The 21,388-nt window shown below is 41.9% G+C and overlaps 1 protein-coding gene across 2 annotated transcripts in view; it reads left to right on the top strand.

Annotated features, from left to right (window-relative positions):
- RFTN2 (raftlin family member 2) overlaps nt 1-21,388 on the top strand; it is a 123,906-nt gene that overhangs the window by 65,611 nt on the left and 36,907 nt on the right. For both annotated transcript variants that reach the window (XM_006152980.3, XM_006152979.2), the window contains exons 5-6: nt 7,219-7,498; nt 12,626-12,829. In XM_006152980.3, coding sequence (XP_006153042.1) covers nt 7,219-7,498; nt 12,626-12,829 — 484 coding nt within the window. The remainder of the gene's footprint in view (nt 1-7,218; nt 7,499-12,625; nt 12,830-21,388) is intronic.

Here is a 21,388-nt window from a genome sequence, read left to right as displayed (position 1 = left end):
GGGGGTGATTTCTTGCTTTCTGTTTCTCTGTCTCTCCCTGTCTGTCTGGCGAGCGCACGTGCCCTATAGCAAAAAAAACTCTCCAAAAAAAGAAAAAAAAAAATCTAGGGCCAGCAGATGACGTGATGGTTACATCACTGGACTCCCCCATGACTGACCACAGTTCAAGTACTGGACCCAGCAGCTTCAAATTCACAGTGAGTGTGTGTGTACAAATACCCAAAATCCCAAGAGGAGACTAGAGGAGAAGGGACTGCAGTGTGGCCATCTCCCTGAGGAGTGATTTTTCACTTTCTGTCTCTCTGTCTCTCTCTGTCTCACTGGTGAGCACATGCACCCTATAGCAAAAATCTCTCTAAAAATAAATAAATAAATAGTAGAATAAAATATTAAAAATCTGAAGGAAAATGGAAGAGTAAGCATGTTTGATTATGAGTAGATCGAGGAGTTAAAATATATAAAGAGAATTTATGTGCCAGGAAAACTCCGCTTTAAAAAAAAAAAAGAAAAAAAGAATCAAGAGGAAATCTGCATCACACGTGTCCTATGAGAGCTTTGTTTTCAGGATATGTAGGAAGTAAATTTAAGTACCTGAATGTGCTGTCTAGTCTTACATGGACAGAGTCCACGACTGCAAATACAAAAGGAAATTTAAATAAGAAAGAGTCAACTGGCAACAGGTTCACCCTAATCATTTTTTTTTCTTTTTTTGGAGAGGTTTTTGCTATAGGGCACGTGCACTCACCAGACAGACAGAGACAGACAGAGAGACAGAAAGCGAGAAATCAACCCCCAGGGGGGATGGCCACGCCGCAATCCCTTCTCCATTCTCTTCTCAGGATCTTGGGCATGCACGCACATGCGCCTGGCATGAGTTTAAGCCACCAGGTCCAGGACTCAAACCACAGTCGACTACGTGGGAGTCCAGCGACATAACCATTATGCTAACTGCTGGTCTCGCACCCTAATCATTTTTAATGTAAGTTAAAAACTGAGGGACTAGCAGATGGCGTATGGGTTACCTTACTAGACTCCCACGTAGTCACCCATGGTTCAAGTTCTGGACCCAACTTAAAACTCATGCCGGGAGACCATCAAATAGTGTAATGGTACATTGCTGGACTCCCACATAGTTGACCATGGTTCAAGTCCCAGACCCAGCCACTTAAAATACACCAGGTGCATGTGAGTGCGTACCCAAGATCCCAAGAGGAGAACGGATTGTGGTATGGCCATCTCCTCTGAGAAGGTGATTTCTTGCTTTTGATCTCTCTGTCTCTCTTTGTCTCTCCAGCAAGTGCCTGCACCCTATAGTAAAATCTATCGAAAAAAAAACAAAAAACAAAAAAACAAACCTCATGCCAAGCACATGTGCATGTGTGCCCAAGACTCTGAGAGAAAAATGGAGGAGAAGGGATTGTGGCATGGCCATCCCTGCTGGAGGATGATTTCTTATTTCTCTCTCTCTGTCTTTCTCTGTCTCTCCAGCAAGCACACACCCCCATAGCAAAATAATCTCTCAAAAACAATCAAACAAAACAAACAAACAAAAACAAACAAACAAACAAACAAAAACACAAGAATTAATACTTCACCAGTATTTAGCTGGGAAATTAAATTGAAAAATTTTTTTAATTACCAGAGGATGTGGGTTCTTGCCAGAGGGAGACAGAGAGAGGAAGGAGAAAGCACTCCCAGTAGAGCATGTTCAAGCTGCAATCCCTTCTTTTCCATTTCTCTATCCCATTAGGATTTGGGGCATGCATAGGCACGCGCGCGCGCACACACACACACACACACACACAAACAGCATGTTTTTCAAGTCCCTGGAGCTGGTATTCAAATCATAGCCTGCCGTATGAGATCCAGAACTCTTAACCACTAGGCTGCTAGAGGGCTGGAGCTTAAATTTAAATTATTAAATCCAGTGTTGGCAAAAGTTTAACAAAAGTTAAGATTCGCATTGCCACTGTCATTATACAGATTAATACAGTGTTTCTGAATATTAATTTGGTAATAAGAATCCTAAATCCAATTTGATTTTCTCTTCTAGTAATTGCCTCTTCAGGAATCTGTTCCAAGAAAATAACTGGAAAGGAAAAAAAAATTTTATACAAAAGTATTTCATCAATAGTAAATAAGGGGCCCAATTCCAGTAACTGAAAGACTTCAAAGGAAACAATAGTGTATGGATACAACAGAATGTTCTATGGGCATTAAACATGACAACTATATTGACTGTCAAGAGAGAAAAGTCTATGCAATACAATGTAGCCGAAACAGATGGAAATTGAACACCATATGTATATTGGTTAAAACCAAGAAAACAATTATCCATACATAAATATTCTAAATTTATGGGATTTTATGGTGTAACATTTTTCTTTTTGTGGTTATAAGGTTTTAACTTGTCTTTAAATGCATACAGCCAAAGACCTAAGGCATTTCCTTTCATACAAGAAACTGTGAAACTTGTTCATTTGTTTCTATCTTTGTTTCCAAATTTTAAGTAACCATGTGTGCAATATTACTCTGTGGTTTGCATACAGCCAGTATTTCCCATTCAAGTATAAAGTCACCACTCAATAGGACTTGTTAAGAACAGTTTTTGAGACTAAATTTGTATAAACAAAGTACACATACTGCTTTCTACTATTATTCTGAGAAATTTGAGAAATTTAATTTTTTTTTTCTTGGAATAAATCCAGTCCAGAAAGTTTCTTTTGAAAACAAAAAAGTAGCTACTAATTTAGTCTTTTTTTTTTTTTTAAGAGGTTTAGGGTGCATGCACTTGCCAGAAAGACAGAGAAATCACCCCCTAGGAGGGATAGCCACGCCGCAACCCCTTCTCCTCCATTCTCCTCTTGGGATCTTGGGCATGTACGCACATGCGCCCGGCGTGAGTTTAAGCCACCGGGTCTGGGACTTGATCCACGGTCAACTACATGGGAGCCCAGTGACATAGCCATTATGCCAACTACTGGTCCTTAATTTAGTCTTAATAGATCACCATGAGAGCCCTTGCTTTGCATTTGACTTCCTAGACATAGTTAAAGATCTACTTAAACAGGAAAGTACTATTATCTCAGCAATAGAGTAATGGTGATTTCATGAACAGAAAAGTTTCAGGAAACATAGCACATAAAAGATTTCAACATTGCCTCGTGTATGAACAAGACCAAGGAGAAATGCCAAATATTATTTTTGAATAGCTGCCTATGTAAAGAGTTGATTGTTGAACAGCTAGACTTTTCAGTCAAGTTTTAATATTGTCCAAATGTTCACTCTATTTTTAAGATTAGATTTACAAGTGTTCTTCTCAGGATGTTTTAGTAAAAATAAATAATCTGCCACAGCAGTCAAACATAACACTCCATGAGGCAGGTCCACATGGGAAAAAGGTTCCTGGTTCATGTCTGGAGACCTTGTTCAGTATAGTAGGCCCATGTTATGTCCTTGATCTGGTCTGGCTGAGGCTAGAGGTGGATTGTGGCATCAGCACCCTACCAGTGGTGCTTTATCTCTCTATCTCTGTCTGTCTGTTTGTCTGTCTCACTCATGGAATAAATAATTATTTCTTTAAATCAGTTTTCTGGGGCCAGCAGATGGCATAGTGGTTAAGACACTGGATTCCCACATGGTCAACCGTAGTTCAAGTTCCAGACCTGAAAGCTTGCCCTCTCTCTCTCTCTCTCTCTCTCTCTCTCTCCTTCTCTTTCTCATCATCTCTCTCTCTCTCTTTCTCGTCAAATTAAGAAATAATAATAATAAAAAAAATTTAATAATTCTTTTTTTTTTTTTTAAAGATCAATCCTCAGAGCAACCTGGTGGCATAGTGGTTAAGGCATCTGGGTCCCACATGGCCTTCTGTGCAAATCAAGTGTCAGACCGGGTGGCTTGAAAAGCATAGCAGGTGTGCGTGTGTGTGTGCTCACGCGCATGTGTGTGTGTGTGTGTGTGTGTGCTTGTCCAAATGCCAAGAGGAGCATGGAGGAAAGGAAATTGCAGTGTGGCCATGCCCCCGGGGGATGATGTCTCACTTTCCCTGTCTCTTTCCGATGAGCACATGCACACTATAGCAAAAAAAAAAATTTTAAATATGTCATTAATACTATATTTGTTACCAGACTGTTTTATTTTATTGTATTTACTTATTTTGAAAGAACTTTGCTATAGGGAGCGTGCACTCACCAGAGAAACAGAGAGAGAGAGACAGAAAGTGAGAAACAACCCCCAGGAAGGATGACCACACTGTAGGCCCTTCTCCTCCATTTTCCTCTCAGGATTTAGGGCACACATGCACACATGCCTTGTGTGATTTCCAAGCCTCTGGGTCCAGGACTCAAACCATGGTTGACCGTGTGAGAGTTCACCACCTTAACCAACCACACCACCTGCTGGCCCCTACTATCATACTTTTCTAAATGACATTTTCTGTAATAGAAAAGCCTATCTGCCTTTATTCACTCAAATCAACCAGTAAGACCTAGATAAAGCACTGATCATAAATTCACTCATTTCCACTTGCCATGATTCTTTACCCACCCCTCCCTCACCTCTCCCAGGACTCCTTACATGAAGGGAAATGTATGGTTATTTTTAGAGCTTCATGAATTATCATCTCAATGTGTTCATTTATAGGCCTAAATGATATTGTGCCAGCCTAGACCTTTGTCTAACTCCACATGCCCCAATCCTCTCCCATTCTCAGAATCCTTCTGCCTCGTGGGCTGGAGCTGAGTTACAGTCGCCCCCTTGGGTTGAGCACTGCCCTCTGATTGTGCCCCAGTGCTTCCCGGCCTTTTCATTCCATTTCATTCTAACTGTAGAATTTACACTTGTAAACCCCATCATAACTCTTTTTTCTCCACTCCAGAAACATTTAACTTAAATGTTTAAAGCAGTGACCATATTAAAAAATTGCTTTTTCTTCATTTTTCTTAAAAAGTGTTTTTATAGGGAGCATGCACCCACCAGAGCCAGAGACAAAGAAAGAGAAAAAAGTGAGAAATTACTCCACAACAGGGATGGCTGTATTTCAATCCTTTCTCTTCCATTCCATCTCAGTGGGATAGAGAAATGAAGGAGAAAAGGTTGCAACATGATCACTCCCCATTGGGGGGTGTTTTCTCCCTCTCCCTCTCTTTCTGTCTGTCTCTGATCAGTGCGTATATCCCCTAGCAAAAGAAAAAAAAAGTGGGGGGAGGGACCACTCTTGAGGTCTCAAATTATTTCACTCACATTATGTAATATGCTTCAGAATCTTGCTCTTTAATCAAGAGAATCTAATCTAATTATGCATATTTGGCTCAGATAGGAGACAATAGCAGCAAGATGTAATCAGATCAGAAAGCTTAATAAGAGTCAAGGTATAGGGACCAGCAGGTGGCATAACAGTTATGTCGCTGGATTCTCACATAGTCAACTGCAGTTTGAGTCCTGAACTGGGTGGTTTAACTCATGCCAGGCACATGTGCGTGCATGCCCAAAATCTCAAGAAGAGAATGGAGAAGAAGGGATTGCAGCATGGCCATCTCCCATGGGGGGGTAATTTCTCCCTTTTTGTCTCTCTGTCTCTCCAGTAAGCACATGTGCTCTGTAGCAAAAATCTCTCTAAAAAAAAAAAAAAGTCAAGGTATGAATTGGGCTTATGCTTTATATGTACAAGTTTGTCAAGAGTTTGTCTTTCGGGAACCAGCAGTTAGTGTAATGGCTATGTCGCTGGACTCCCACATAGTCAACCGCGGTTCGCATCCCCGACCCGGTGGCTTAGAACTCACGCCGGGCACGTGTGCGTGCATGCCCAAGATCCCGAGAGGAGAGTGGAGGGGAAGGGATTGCGGCGTGACCATCCCCTCTGGGGGTGATTTCTCGCTTTCTGTCTCTATGTCTCTTTCTGTCGGTCTGGCAAGCACACGCGCCCTATAGCGAAAACCTCTCCAAAAAAAAAAGAGTCTGTCTTTCAGGCCAGCCCATGACCTGGTGGTTAAGAGAGTTGGATCCCACATGGCCTACTGAGCAGTGTGAGTCTCAGATCCAGCAACTTGAGAAACACACTGAGAGTATGTGCATGTGTGTCCAAAATTCCAAATGAGGAAGATATGGAGGAGAAGGAATTTCAGGGTGACCTTTTTCCATGGGGGTTGCTTTTTCACTCCCCCCTCACCTCACTTTCTCTTGTTTCTCTCTGAGGAGTTCACATATCCTCTAGCAAAATTTGTTTTTAATTAGTCTTTCAATAACTTTGCTTTATTTTTGTTTTTGTTTTTTAGTTTGCTATAGAGCCCATGCACTCACCAGAGAGAGAGAAGGAAGATGAGAAAGCATTCCCCAGGAAGGATGGCCATGATACAAACCCTTCTCCGCCATTCTCTCTCAGGACTTTGGGCATACACAGATGCGTCCAGGGAGCTACTGGGTCCAGGACTTAAACCTCATAGTTGGCCACTTGGAATCCAGCTCCCTTAACCACTACACCACCTGGCTGGCCCTCAATAATTTTATTTATCGGAGCCAGCAGGTGGCGTGGTGGTTAAGGCACTGGACTCCCACATGGCTGACTGTGCTTTGAGTCCAAGACCTGGGGACTTTCTCTCTCTCTCTCTCTGGTGAGTACACATGCCCTATAGCACATTGAAAATAATAATAATAATAAATAAAATAAAATAATTATTTTTTAAGTAATTTTTTTTATCAGCATCAAGCAAACAATTCTGTATGCTTTTGATTTTAAATTAATAAGTTTTGGGGCCAGCAGGTGGCATTGTGGTTAAGACAGCCAGTTCCCACATGATTGATTTCATTTATGAAATATATCAGGTGTGTGCCCATGCATGTCCAAAATCCTGAGAGGAGCAAGGAGAAGCAATTGTGCTATGACCATAACCCCTTGGGAGTGTTTTCTCATTTTCCCTTTCTTTCTCTCTTCTCTGTCTCTGTCCCTCTCTCTCTCTCTCTCTCTTTGTGTGTGTGTGTGTGTGTGTGTGTATGTGTGTGTGTGTGTGTGCATATCTGTCTGTCTCTCCAACAAACGTATGTACCTTATTGCAAAAATTACCAAAAAAATCAAAACTTTAGCTCATGAATGAGTATTTAGTTACTGGTTGGTTTACCACCTCTTCTAATGGTTTTCCTCGATAAGCCTAAAATTTCATTGGTAAAGTGAAATAGTGTGAGTGGAGTTTACATTTTTTTCTATCTTCTCTTTTGAAACCTCAGATTAATGTTGCTGCTAAAAGAGGAATGAAATTCGTAGGATTCATATCACAGCATCACCCACCATCTAAATTCTGCAATGGAACCAACCATGATGGAGATATAGAATCAATGCTACATATAAGACACAGCTCAGATGAAAACTATAAGAGCTGGACTGAAGGAGTATTAAGTGGACAATTATCTGAAAGTGGAACTGACGAAGAACTTCATCATGAAAGTGGGCAATGTCCAGTGGAACAAAATGGCAGGCCCAGCTCCTCCAAACCAAGAAAGGCAGAAGGTAATAGATTAGATAAATAGAAATAGAGTATGCTACTAGTGGGACCCACAGATAGAATGTTTACGTCGCTGGACACTCATGTAGTCAACTGTGGTTTGAGTCCCAGACTCAGTAGCTTAAAACTCACTCTAGGTACATGTGTATGTGTGCCAAAAATCTCAAGAGGAGAATGGAGGAGAAGGGATTGTGGTATGGTCATCCCCCCAGGGATGATTTCTTGCTTTCTATCTCTGTCTCTCTGGCAAGCGCACATGCCCTATAGCAAAAATCTCTCTTAAAAAAAAAAAGAATATTTTAGTAGTTTTAATTTAGCAAAATAAATTTTTGATTTCTTTTTTATTTTGGTTTTTGTATTGTTTTAGACATATGATGCAATGTAAATTTCAAATTACAAAGACTAAATGAACCAATATACACTTTTCATGATCTTTTTAAATTACAACCAGAAATAAAGCAGGGCAGCTTTGTAGACAGTTGTCCCTGGCAGGTTATACAATGCCATCCACATAATGAAGCTTTGTGTTGAAGATTGTTTTTCATATATCCATCTAAAACTCCCTTTGTAAATGGGTGCTATCCATGTGTTCCAAAGAAGTGAAACTATAAAGAAAGACGTTCTGATTTATGTTTGTCTTTATAAACAGTGTGTGAGAATGTTAGTTTTGGCCTTTCCCATTTCATGGATGGTTTCTCCTTTGAAATTAATCGGCTATTTTAATCATCAACTAGAATATGAAAATGGTACACCATGATGAAACAATTACTATAACAATAGTGCCTGCAGCCTAAAATTACTTTAAACAATAGCTTTATTCTCCTCTGCCAGCTAACAAATATTCCAAGAAATTGAGAGTATTTTATTCATGTATTTTTGACTATTCAGAGTTTTCTGATACGTTTATGGGCTTGCTTTAAAATAGCACCGTCGAACCCAGCTGCACTGGCACAGTGGTGGCATTGTGAAGACCATGTGGAAGATCAGAGTTGGCCCCCAGGGTTGACCTGTACATGCGGGCATGGGTGGGGGGCTGTGATCCTATCTAGCTGGGAAGACTAAGAAAAGGATCATGCATGAGACCCTGTTAAAGTGCTTGTCTTCCTTTTTATTTTCCTAATTATTCATTTAGTTTTATTTATTATTATTCTTCAATTTGACCAGAAAGAGACAGATTGAGAAAGACAGGGAGAGCGATAGTGAGAAAGCAAGCCATCGGGTCCAGCACTTGAGCTATGGTCAGCCATGTGGGAGTCCAGCTTCTTAACTACCATGCCACTTGCCTGTCTTTAATCACCACTTTCAGGTGCTTATCTTTCTCTCTCTTCTTCTCTCATGAAAGAAATAGATGGGGACCAGCAGGTGGCGTGGTGGTTAAAGCGCTGGACACTCCCACATGACTGACCAGGGTTCAAGTCCTGAATCTGGTGGCTTGCTTTCTCACTTCCTCTCTCTCTCACTCTCACCCTCTGTCTCTTTCTGGTCAAATTAAAAAATAAGTGAATGAATAAATAAAATACAATAAATAATTATTTTTAAAAAAAGAAACAGATAAAATTTTTGTAAGAATTATTTATTTGATTCCATTTGTTATTATTGTTATTATTTTTTAGTTTGAACTGATAGAGATGAGAGAGAGAAGAAGGGAAACCAGGAAACAAGCTGCCAGATCCAGGGCCTGAACCAGAGTTGGTCATGTGGAAATCCAGTGCCTTTACCCACCATGCCACCTGTTGGCCCCAAAGTTTTTTTAAAAAAAAAAAAAAAAAAAAAGGTGTTATCAGGCTGGCCCAGCCATGGTGGCACACACAGGTAGCACCACCACATGGCAGGACAGTTCAGTCCCAGGCCAGCCTGCACATGACATGCAGAGTTGTGCACACCAGTAATCCTAGCTAATCAGAAGACTGGGGCATAAAAGTTGTGACATGGCAAGACCATGTCAAAAATGCCTATCTCAGGTGGTTCTGCCAGTAAAGTGTTGCTGAAGAAAAACCAAATCCCGCATGGGGATAGGAGTTCAAATCCCTGGCCGGGTCAGCCTAAAACACACTGGAGACATATGTAAGTGCCCATGACCTGACAGGATGGAGGATTAGAGAAAGGGGGTCATGCCAGCAGTTATTGTAATGGTTATGTCACTGGACTCCCATGTAGCTGACCACGGTTCGAGTCCCGGACCCGGTGGCTTAAACTCACCCTGGGCATGTGTGCGTGCGTGCCCAAGATCCCGAGAGGAGAATGGAGGAGAAGGGATTGCGGTGTGGCCATCCCCCCTGGGGGGTGATTTCTTGCTTTCTGTCTATCTGTCTCTCTCTTTCTGGAGAGCGCACATGCCCTATAGCAAAAAACAAAAACCTCTTTAAAAAAAAAAAAAAAGAGAGAGAGAAAGGGGGTCATGGTATGACTAGATCCTGTACAGGGCGTTCTCTTGTTGTCGCTCTCTCACTTTGACCTTGCATGCACACTGTCTATCTAAAGAAAAAATACCCACAATTCAGGTCCCAGACCCGGTGGCTTAAACTCATGCCAGGCGCGTGTGTGTGTATGCCCAAGATCCCAAGAAGAAAATGGAGGAGAAGGGATTGCAGCATGGTCATCTCCCCTGGGGGGTGATTTCTCGCTTTCTGTCTCTTTGTCTCTCTCTGTCTTTCTGGTGAGTGCACGCGCCCTATGGCAAAAACCTCTCCAAAATAAAAGAAAGAAAGAAAAAATACCTCTCTCTATCTCTCTCCCAGGTCCCCTCTCTCTCTCATAAAGGAAAAATAAAAGCACTACCATGGAAAATCAAACCTCATACCTCAGAGTTAACAGTATGGGCTCTGGAGTCAGGGCCTCCATGCTTACATAAAGTGTAATAGTATGACCCCCCCCCCCAGGGTCACTGTGAGAATTAAACAAGAGGTGTGTACACAGCGAGCGCTCAGCCCAGCCAGTGCTGGTGCGGAACTAACTTTGTATGGAGTTAGCTGCAGTTACCTGTCCTTCGGTCAGCATGGGCACAGAACACTCACTGGTGTGGTAGTATTTCTTGGTGGCAGAGCTCTATTTGACCACATAAACAACCTCTCAAGAAAAAATTTAGACCATTTTCCAACTTGTCACCACTCCTGTCCACCCAACTACCATCACTCTCTCTTTTTCACCACAACCAACTTGATTTTTCCCGCAATGTAAAAATTTTAGGAGTATCACAGTGAACAAAAATTATTGGAGCTATAGTCAGAAAGCGATTCATTATCCTCCCATACTACCTTTAAATCCCATGCCAGCTTCCACTTGAGTTTAATTAAATCAGGTGTCTTATCTCCAGTCCTTTAAGTTCTAAATTCAATATATTATTTCATTTAATTACCCAATCTTTAGATTGTGCTTTATAACATTTTTAAATGGTATAATTCTTAACTTTTCTGTGGTACTGGTTCTTAATATGGGGGAGAGGGGAACCTATGGGCTTGCTCAAAAAACCTTTTGGAGTACCTGGTGATATCTATGGAATCCAAATTACTTTGATCTGTTACACAGGTGATGTTAAACTTTCTAAAACTCAACCATAGGTATGCATTGATAGAATTCACTGATTTGGGGACAACAGATGGCATAATGGTTACATCACTGGACTCTCACATGGCAAATCGTGGTTCGAATCCTGGGCCAAGAGGCTTTAAACTCTCACCAGGAGCATATGCATGCAAGCCCAAAATCCTGAGAGGAGAATGGAGGAGAAGGAATTGCGGAGTGGCCACTCCACCAGGGAGGGATTTCTTGCTTTCTGTCTCTCTAGCGAGCACATGCCCTATAGCAAAAATCTCTCTTAAAAAAAATTTGCTAATTTCTAGTGAAGTAGAAGATACAACCCAGTATTTCCATGTCTAAGTATGGTCTAGAGTTACTCTTATACATGTGTTCAAGTATGTTTTATGTTATTATACATAAAAAATGCTTATAATAACAAAAAGTTACAAATAAAGTGTAAGTCCATCCAAAGGAGAATAATAAACTGAAATACTATGTAGTAGTTAAAATAAATATTTACATTTCAAAGACATGTTAAACAAAGCAATCAATTTATAGATTGATATGTGCAGTATGATACTATTAACATTGTAACTTTAAAAAAAAAAAAACATTGAAATTTTTTTAGAGAGATTTTTGCTATAAAGTGAGTACACTCACCAGAGATACAGAGAGAGACAGAGAGACAGGAAGTGATGAATCATCACCTGGGGGATGGCTACACCACTATCCCTTCTCCTTCATTCTCCTCTCGGGATTTTGAGCATGTACGCACATGTGCCTGGCATGAGTTTGAAACCACCTGGTCCAGGATTCAAACAGCAATTGGCCATGTGGGAGTTCAGCGACATAACCATTATGCCACCTACTGGTCCCACATTGTAACACTTTTTAAAGGATTTTTTTTTTTTTTTTTAATCAGAGAGAGACAGAAGGAAAGTGAGAAAGCAAGTTGCCAGGTCTAGGACTCAAACCGCAGACAGTCCAGAACTGTGGAAGTCCAGAACTCCAACCACCATGGCACCTGCTGGCCCAGACATTGTAACATTTTAAACTGCAAAACCTTATATAACACTTATGGTTCTATAAATGTGTATTAAAAGAATAAAAGTTGGGAACAAAAGGTGGCATGGTAGTTAAGGCACTGGACTCCCACATGTCCAACCATGGTTTGAGTCCTAGACCTAGTGGCTTGCTTCTTCTCTCTTTCCTCTCTCTCTTTCTCTGTGTGTGTGTGTCTGATGACATGCACATGTGCCCTATAGCAAATTTTTAAAATATAATAATAATATAAATAAATAAATAAACAATTCTTTTTTAAAAATGAAAGTTTCCATAAGAATGATAAACACCAAATTTGTTATAGTAGTTATTTCTGGAGAATGGAATTAGGGGATACTACATAGTGGCCTCAACTGTGTCCATTTCTTACTTGTTTGAAAAAAATAGTCTGAAGCAAATATAGCATACTGTTAACACTTAATTAAGGTAAGTGATGGGACTTATTCTCTGTATTATTCTTTATGTATGCTTGAAGTATTTCATAATGAATTAAAAATTGGATTGATAAAATTATAATTTTCCTCTTCTTTTTTCTTCTGAATGTCTACCCTTAGATAACAAATTATATACAGTCTTCAATGTTTTTGATGATGATTCAACCTGCCGGACCTATCAGGAAAGCATCTTGTCAATGAAAGTAACGAGAAAAGGATCTGTCATTAGTACCCTTGAAGCTGATTGGCTAGACTTAACTACATTTTATTATAAGCAAGGCTTGTCTTTAATTGATTCTTTTGTATGCTGGGAAACATCTAAAGGTACGTTTTACATTAATGATATATATTTAACTTTATAGAATTTTTAGAATTCTTGTGTCAAAAGTGGTTAAAATGTTTTTGTTTCTTAACTTCTATGGTTGAAAAAAATCGATATCACTTATAAGGAAACATTAGGTCATTGGAAAAGTCATGGTGCATTTTTGCATAGAAAAATATGTCATGGGACCAGCAGATGGAATAAAGGTTACATCACTGGACTCCTACATAGTTGACCACAGTTTGAGTCCCAGATCCAGCAGCTTGAAACTCATGCCAGGCACATGTGTATGCATGCACAAAATCCCCAGAGGAGAATGAAGGAGATGGGATTATGGCATGGCCAATCTCCCTAGGGGTGATCTCTCACTTTCTGTCTCTTTGTCTCCGTCTGTCTCCAGTGAGCACATGTGCCCCATAGCAAAAACTCTCAAAAACAAGACAAAAAAAAAAAAAACTTTGAAAAATATGTCATGACTTTTTGGGCAACCTTAAATGATTCTAATAATTACACAGCTAGATAGCTTAAATTTAAAAACTTACCCATCGTGGGCCTAGAGGTAGAGAGGTAAAGAGGTAATACAACTGGACCTATGAGGAAAAGGTCCTAGACTCATGATGTAGGATCTCCCTGAGCCCCTCTGGTATGCACACGTATGTCTGCGATCTGGGCCAGCTGACGCTGGGGGTGGATGGAGGCATGAAGACCCCATGGGAGGTGCCCGTATCTCTGTCTCTGTTTCTTTCACAGAAGAAATGAATAAACCTAGAAAAATCTTAACCACCCTTGAGATCAAATGGGACATTTTCTGTTGGACTGTAACTGTCAGGAATAGACAAACCGCTGTGTGACTGAGACCTAGACTTGACAAACAAATAAGATGTACTCAAACTGCCCAATCAGGAGGCCGATGGTGGCATTGACAGTTAGCGTCCATGTTTACTACGTTACCCCAATTTTGGAAACTACTTCCATGTATATATTCAGTGTATGCCTTACTTTTCCTATCATTTGTATAGAAAAGTAATCTTTGGTTTAAAAAGTGATGTCGAGGGCTAGCAGGTGGCATGGTGGTTAAAAGTGCTGGATTTCCACATGGCCAACCGCGGTTGAGTCCCAGACCTGGCAACTTGCTTTCTTGCTTTCCCTTTCTCTCTCTTTCTCTGTCTCTCTCTGGTCAAATTAAAAACAATAATAACAAGTGGAATTTTAGGGACCAGCAGTTAGCGTAATGGCTATGTCAACCGCGGTTCGAGTCCCAGACCCAGTGGCTTAAAACTCACGCCAGGCATGTGTGCATGCGTGCCCAAGATCCCGAGAGGAGAATGGAGGAGAAGGAATTGCGGCATGGCCATCCCCTCTGGGGGGTGATTTCTCGCTTTCTGTCTCTGTCTCTCTCTGTCTCTCTGGCGAGCACACATGCTCTATAGCAAAAACCTCTCAAAAAAATGGAATTTTAAAAATAAATAAATCTTTTAGAAAAGAAAAGAAAATGATATTGATTCTGTTCTATTCCTTCTCCTTGTCTTTCACCTTTCTCTAGTCTATCTCACTCAGTTACAATGGATTATGTAATCATTTGTGTCTAAAACAAATACCAAAGCTTCCTGAAAATGACTTTCTAGGGAAAGCTTTAAAAGAAAAAGAAAGATTAGTGTAAAAAAGAAAAGAAAAAAGATCATGGGGCGTGGTGTGGTAGTTAGGAACTGGACTCCCACACGGTCAACCATGGTCAAGTCCCAGACCTGGCAGTTTGCTTTCTCACTTTCTCTCTCTCTCTGTTTCTCTCTGGTGAGTGTATGTGCCTTATAGTAAATATAAAATACCTAAAAATAATAGTAATAATAAATTAAATTAAATAATTTTTTAAAAGAGAAAAAATCATATGGAGACTAAAAAGATGCATTACGGAGACCAGCATTTGGCGTAACAGCTATGTCACTGGACTCCCCTGTATTCAACTGTGATTTGAGTCCTGGACCCAGTGGCTTAAACTCACGCCAGGCACATGTGTGTGCATGCCCAAGATCCTGAAAGGAGAATGGAGGAGAAGGGATTATGGCGTGGCCATTCCCCTGGTGGGGGGTGATTTCTTGCTTTCTGTCTCTCTGTCTCTCTCTGTCTTTCTGGCTAGTGCACATGTCCTGTAGCAAAATCCTCTCTTAAAAAAAAAAAAAAAAAGATGCATTAGGAAGGGCTCATCCTGGTGGTGCAGTTGGTAGCTAACTGAACTACAGCGCTAATGATGGAAGCTACATGGCTTATTATGGGTTTGGATCCCTAGGTTGGTTTGAAAATATGCCAGGCATGAACACACATGCCCAAGATCTTGAAAAGCTGGAGGGTTGGGGAAGGGGGAATCACCACATAGAGTTTCTCTCTCTCTGTCTTTCTCTCTCTCTCGTGCATGCATGCACTCTATAATGAGTAAAATAAATTAACTTTTTAAAATGCATTAGTTGGCCAACAGGTGGTGTGGAGGCTAAGGCAGGTGGATCCCACATGGCCAACTGCATGTTTCGACTCCCAGACCTCGTGGCTTGAGTAAAATACTGGGTGTATGTGCATGCGTGCCCAAAACCCTGAGGGAGAATAGAGAAGAAGGAGGAGTAATTTTTCACTTTCCCACTCTCTCTGTCTCACTCCAGCAAGCACACGCACCGTACAGCAAACTAAAAAAAAAAAAAAAAATTAAAAAGAGTGGAATTTATGAAAGTCAACATAATTAGAGATTTTATCTCAAGGAGTTAAAGGAAAGATCGAAACAGAAAATTAAATAAGATCTCAATACACCTTACTATTTTTAAATTAGGTATTACTAGACCAATTTTAAATCACCAGGAGTCAGCACAGTGATAATATAATGCTCTTTGATGCTGGCCCATGTGGGAAGGTCTTGAGTTTGTATGTGAAGGTCTCCCCCTACATGCTGGAGACATGCCCATGAGTCAGGCTGGGTGAAGCTGGGGACAGATCATGGTATGAAGACCTCGTTGGGAGTATCTCTCTCACCTGTCCTCTCTATCTCTCTCAAGAAACAAACTAAAAGAAAGAAAATACAAATTTCAGGAGTCAGGTTCCAGTAGGAACTTCTAAGTAGCAATAAGATTAAAGATCCAGTTACTCGGGACCAGCATTAGCATAATGGCTATGTCGCTGGACTCCCATGTAGTCAACCGCAGCATGAGTCCCGGACCCGGTGGCTTAAACTCATGCCGGGCATGTGTGCGTGGGTGCCCAAGATCCCGAGAGGAGAATGGAAGAGAAGGGATTGCGGTATGGCCACCCCACCCCCCTGGGGGGTGATTTCTCACTTTCTGTCTCTCTTTCTCTCTGTCTTTCTGGTAAGCACACGTGCCCTATAGCAAAAACCTCTCCAAAAAAAAAAAAAAAAAAGACACCAGATCATGGTATGAAGACCTCGTTGGGAGTATCTCTCTCACCTGTCCTCTCTATCTCTCTCAAGAAACAAACTAAAAGAAAGAAAATACAAATTTCAGGAGTCAGGTTCCAGTAGGAACTTCTAAGTAGCAATAAGATTAAAGATCCAGTTACTCGGGACCAGCATTAGCATAATGGCTATGTCGCTGGACTCCCATGTAGTCAACCGCAGCATGAGTCCCGGACCCGGTGGCTTAAACTCATGCCGGGCATGTGTGCGTGGGTGCCCAAGATCCCGAGAGGAGAATGGAAGAGAAGGGATTGCGGTATGGCCACCCCACCCCCCTGGGGGGTGATTTCTCACTTTCTGTCTCTCTTTCTCTCTGTCTTTCTGGTAAGCACACGTGCCCTATAGCAAAAACCTCTCCAAAAAAAAAAAAAAAGATCCAGTCACTGAAGCACCCAGAAATACAGCCCTTTACATAGTGCTTGGCACATGGCAGATGCTCCATAAATGTTTCTCAGTATTTTCTAGTTTTCAGAAACTTCTCCAAACTTAGTGTTTTATGTAAACAACAAGGTTTAATAGGAAAAACAGGAACTTTAAAATCAGACCAGGGTTTAGGAAACTATTTTTTTAATTGTCAGAGGGCACATGCACTTGCCAGGGAGAGAAAAAAACTACCCTCCAGTGAGGGCGCTTTATCACGTCACAATCCCTCTTCCTCTATTTCGCCAGCCCGTCATGATTTTGGACACTCATGAGCAGGTGCTTTTCAAGCCACTGGGGTCAGGACTCAAGCTGTCATTAGCCATATGGGATCTGGCTTTCCATGCACAGCACTTAACCATCGTGCTATGAGGCCGGCCCCAGACCAGGTTTAAATCCCATATCTTCTCCTCATTACCTGTGTGATCTTGGAAAGTGAGTCGAGATCACTAATCTGTTTCCTCCAAGGGGGATGAAAATGTTCCTACTTTATTGTTTTGAGAATTTAATAAGATGAAATACATGTAAAATGAATCCCACATGCCTAGCCTACAGTTGGAGTCCATTTTCTCAGATTAATTTTCCTTCCTGTCACTTTTTTAAAAAGGTTTTTAGGGGTGCTTGTACTATAAGGCATGTGTGCTTACCAGAGAGAGAAAGTGAGAAATAATGCCCCTGGGGGGATGGCCATGCTGCAATCCCTCCTACTCGGTTCTCCTCCTGGGATCCTGGGCATGCACACACAAGCCCAGCATCATTTCCAAGTCATCCGGTCCGGGACTCAAATTGTGCGCTTGACCATGTGGGATCCAGCTGCCTTAACCACCATCCGCCTAGCGGGGCCCACCCACCACATACTTTTGCGGTTTTAGTACTTTTAGTGTGGCTCATCTATGTGGAGATTAGTTTATGCTTCCGTGTTCCTCTCCCTCTCTCTCTTCTCTTTCTCTTCTCACCAAAGAAGGAAGAAGTTGGCACCATTTCACATTTTGGTTTGTGACCCACTGCCAAAAGAAAAATGAAAAAATACTCTTTTAACAATCTCTCTCAGGCATCTCTGCCTTGGGCTTTGCCTGATGAAAATAAAATTAGCCACAGCAGTTGCCAGCCAGAGACTCTGTGGAGCTTTTGTTCTTAAAACCTCAGAAGCTATTTAGAAAGCCCCAGGGAGAGTCTTCCCCACTGGGCAGCTGGTGGGATGGGGAGTCTGTCCCTCTCTGCCGCTCTGGAATGTCTCATTAGACATTTTACATTGAAGGCTATGCCAGGCCCCTAATGAGCCCCCTTAGTCTGCAAGGTCTGGCAGTTGGGTGTGTGGTTTGGGACTTTCCGGGGAGTAGCAGGGAAGCGGCAAAGGGGAACTTGTGACCAGTGTCTCTGTCACTGTGAGAAGCAAGTGAGAGGAAGCCGGGCTGAATTGGTCACTTTGTTCTGGGACGTTTCATGCCTCACATCTAAAGCCCATGGTGGGGTTGGGGGACAGGGGCACAAAGCATATTTGTTTTGTCTTTCTTCCATCCTCTTCCAATGTATGGTCAGAAGTCAGCCCAGTCTGAGGAATGGAAGTACAAAACCAGACCTTGCTTAGAAGTTTAAATGCACTACCCTGCCAAACAGATTGAATAAAACACCTTCCTTCAGAAACTGAAAGAGGGGGGAAAGCACATTTTAAAACTCTCCTACTTGGAGGACCAGCAGTTGGTGTAATGGCTATGTCACTGGGCTCTCACGTAGTCGGCCGCGGTTGGAGTCGCCGACCCAGTGGCTTAAACTCACGCTGGGTGCGTGTGCGTGTGTGCCCAAGATCCCAAGAGGAGAATGGAGGAGAAGGGATTGCGGTGTGGCCATCCCCCTGGGGGTGATTTCTCGCTTTCTGTCTCCCTGTCTCTCTGTCTGTCTGGCGAGCGCACGCGCCCTATAGCAAAAACCTCTAAAAAAAAAAACTCTTCTACTTGGACCTGGTGTAAGATCTGTGAAACTCCTCTTTAGTGTCCTCTTACACTCATTCTCAATAACCTATTCTGCTTTGAAAAGGCCCCGGGACACACACACACCCACCTACCCACCCACCCACGCACACACTTTCGAAGTTCCTACACTTCTCTAGCCTACAAATGCCCCCGACATCCTCAGATCTTCGTCTTTACCTACCTTGGTATACCACATCTTGAGGTCGAACTTTGATTTTTTTTTTCTTTTTTTATGAGTTCTTTTCAGACTTCACTGGTTAGCAGTTTCAATCTCTTCACCCTCTATAAAAATACTGGTGTGGGGTGGCCGGGAAGGGGTATCACAATGAAGAGGAGCCTGAAGTAATAACATTGAAACATGTATTCACCCATTTCACATTTATGTATATGCCAGGCCCTATGCCAGTCACCAGGGTTTATCATAATGAGCAAATGGACATCTCACTGACTCAAGGAGCATCAGTGAAAGTATCAAAACATATCTATCTAATTTTAAATCGGAGACCAGTGCAGTGACGTTACCCAGCAGGAGTCCCAGGGAAGAACCCACTTAACAGGCCAGGTCAGGGGTCCTGTGTAAGAAGGTAACAACCACACTGAGACTCAGCGGCTGGAAAGCAGTGGCATGCTGGAGCCAGGGCAGACCATTCTAGGCAAAGGAAATGCCTCCAGCTGTACAAACAGCCTAGGGCAGGAAAGGGGGCCTGGGAAGGTCTGTGTCCCTGCAGCAGGGGAGGCACAGAGGTTCTAGGCAGGTGGGCAAGGGAAGAAGTAGCTAGTTCCCTTCTCTAGTCTTCAAATGCCCCCGACATCCTCAGGTCTTCGTCTTTCCCTACCTTGGTATACCACATCTTGAGGTCGAACTTTGATTTTTTTTTTCTTTTTTTATGAGTTCTTTTCAGACTTCACTGGTTAGCAGTTTCAATCTCTTCACCCTCTATAAAAATACTGGTGTGGGGTGGCCGGGAAGGGGTATCACAATGAAGAGGAGCCTGAAGTAATAACATTGAAACATGTATTCACCCATTTCACATTTATGTATATGCCAGGCCCTATGCCAGTCACCAGGGTTTATCATAATGAGCAAATGGACATCTCACTGACTCAAGGAGCATCAGTGAAAGTATCAAAACATATCTATCTAATTTTAAATCGGAGACCAGTGCAGTGACGTTACCCAGCAGGAGTCCCAGGGAAGAACCCACTTAACAGGCCAGGTCAGGGGTCCTGTGTAAGAAGGTAACAACCACACTGAGACTCAGCGGCTGGAAAGCAGTGGCATGCTGGAGCCAGGGCAGACCATTCTAGGCAAAGGAAATGCCTCCAGCTGTACAAACAGCCTAGGGCAGGAAAGGGGGCCTGGGAAGGTCTGTGTCCCTGCAGCAGGGGAGGCACAGAGGTTCTAGGCAGGTGGGCAAGGGAAGAAGTAGCTAGTCATGCAGTCTTAGCCATCAATAATGCAGCAAGAGCCAACATGGATTCTGTACTATATGCCAGCATTGTTCTAAGCATTTTGCATTTTTTAATTTAATCTTCACAGCAATTCTGTGAGGTAGGTATGATTATTTCCTTTTTACATATGAGACAATTGATGCTCAGAGATATTAAATAACATTCCCACATCCACGCATCAAAAAGTGGTGGGGCGGGATTAGCAGGTGACGTGGTGGTTAAGGCTCTGGACATTCCCACATGACTGACTGCCATTCAAGTCCTGTACCTGGTAGCTTGCTTTCTCACTTTCTCTCTCTCTCTCTCTCTCTCTCTATCTATCTATCTCTCTCTATCTCTATCTCTATCTCTTTCTTTCATCAAATTAAAATAAGTGAATGAATAAATACAAATAATTCTTTAAAAAAAAAAAAAACAGTGGTGGGGCCACCTAAGTGGAGCATTTGCTCTTATCCATCCTGTCAGGATATTTATCTCAATTCACTCTACCATTTAAAGAGGGAGTCATCATCAATTTGCCTTTTAAAAAAAGTTTGTTCTATAGGGTATGAGAATTTACCCCAAGGGGGAATGGCCACGCACAATCACTTCTCATCTTGTCTCCTCTCAGGAGTCTGGATACACATGCACATGTGCCCAGTTTCTCAAACCACCTGCTTCAGGATGCAAACCATGGAATCAACCAAATGGGATCTAGCGCTTTAACCATTACACCTCCTGCTGGTCCACGATTTCCATTTTAAAAAGAACTTCTTTGGCTTCATTTTGGGCAGTAGACCATAGAGGGCAAGAGTGGAAGTGGGGAGTCTATTAAGAGGTTGTCACAGTGATCTCTAGAGAGAGAATGGCAGAGTTGGAGAGAGGTGGATAGGCTGCAATTCGTTTTGGAGATAGAAAGTATGTGACAGAGACACAGAATGAGAGTTACCCTAATCTTCACAGGATAGAGAAATGGAGAAGGGATTGCAGTACAAACATACCCTGCTGGGGGTACTTTCTCCTCTCTGTCTCTCTCTGGCAAGTGTACATACCCTCTGGCAATTATATATATATATATATATATATATATATTGAGAGTGAAGAAGAACATCACCATTTTTTTTTACACAAGATGAATATATTTGAAAAGAATGCAAAGTTTGCATAGATTTTTAAGATAGAACACTACTAGGTTTTTTTTTTTCTTTTTTTTTTTATTATAAATTTTTTTTTTCTCATCACAACACACATATGAATTTTCCATCCAAAATACACTGTGCATTGGCTCA

Source organism: Tupaia chinensis, unplaced genomic scaffold (genome assembly GCF_000334495.1).
Source record: "Tupaia chinensis unplaced genomic scaffold, TupChi_1.0 Scaffold000361_1, whole genome shotgun sequence".
NCBI lineage: Eukaryota > Metazoa > Chordata > Mammalia > Scandentia > Tupaiidae > Tupaia > Tupaia belangeri.
This window is presented reverse-complemented; position numbering and strand designations above follow the sequence as displayed.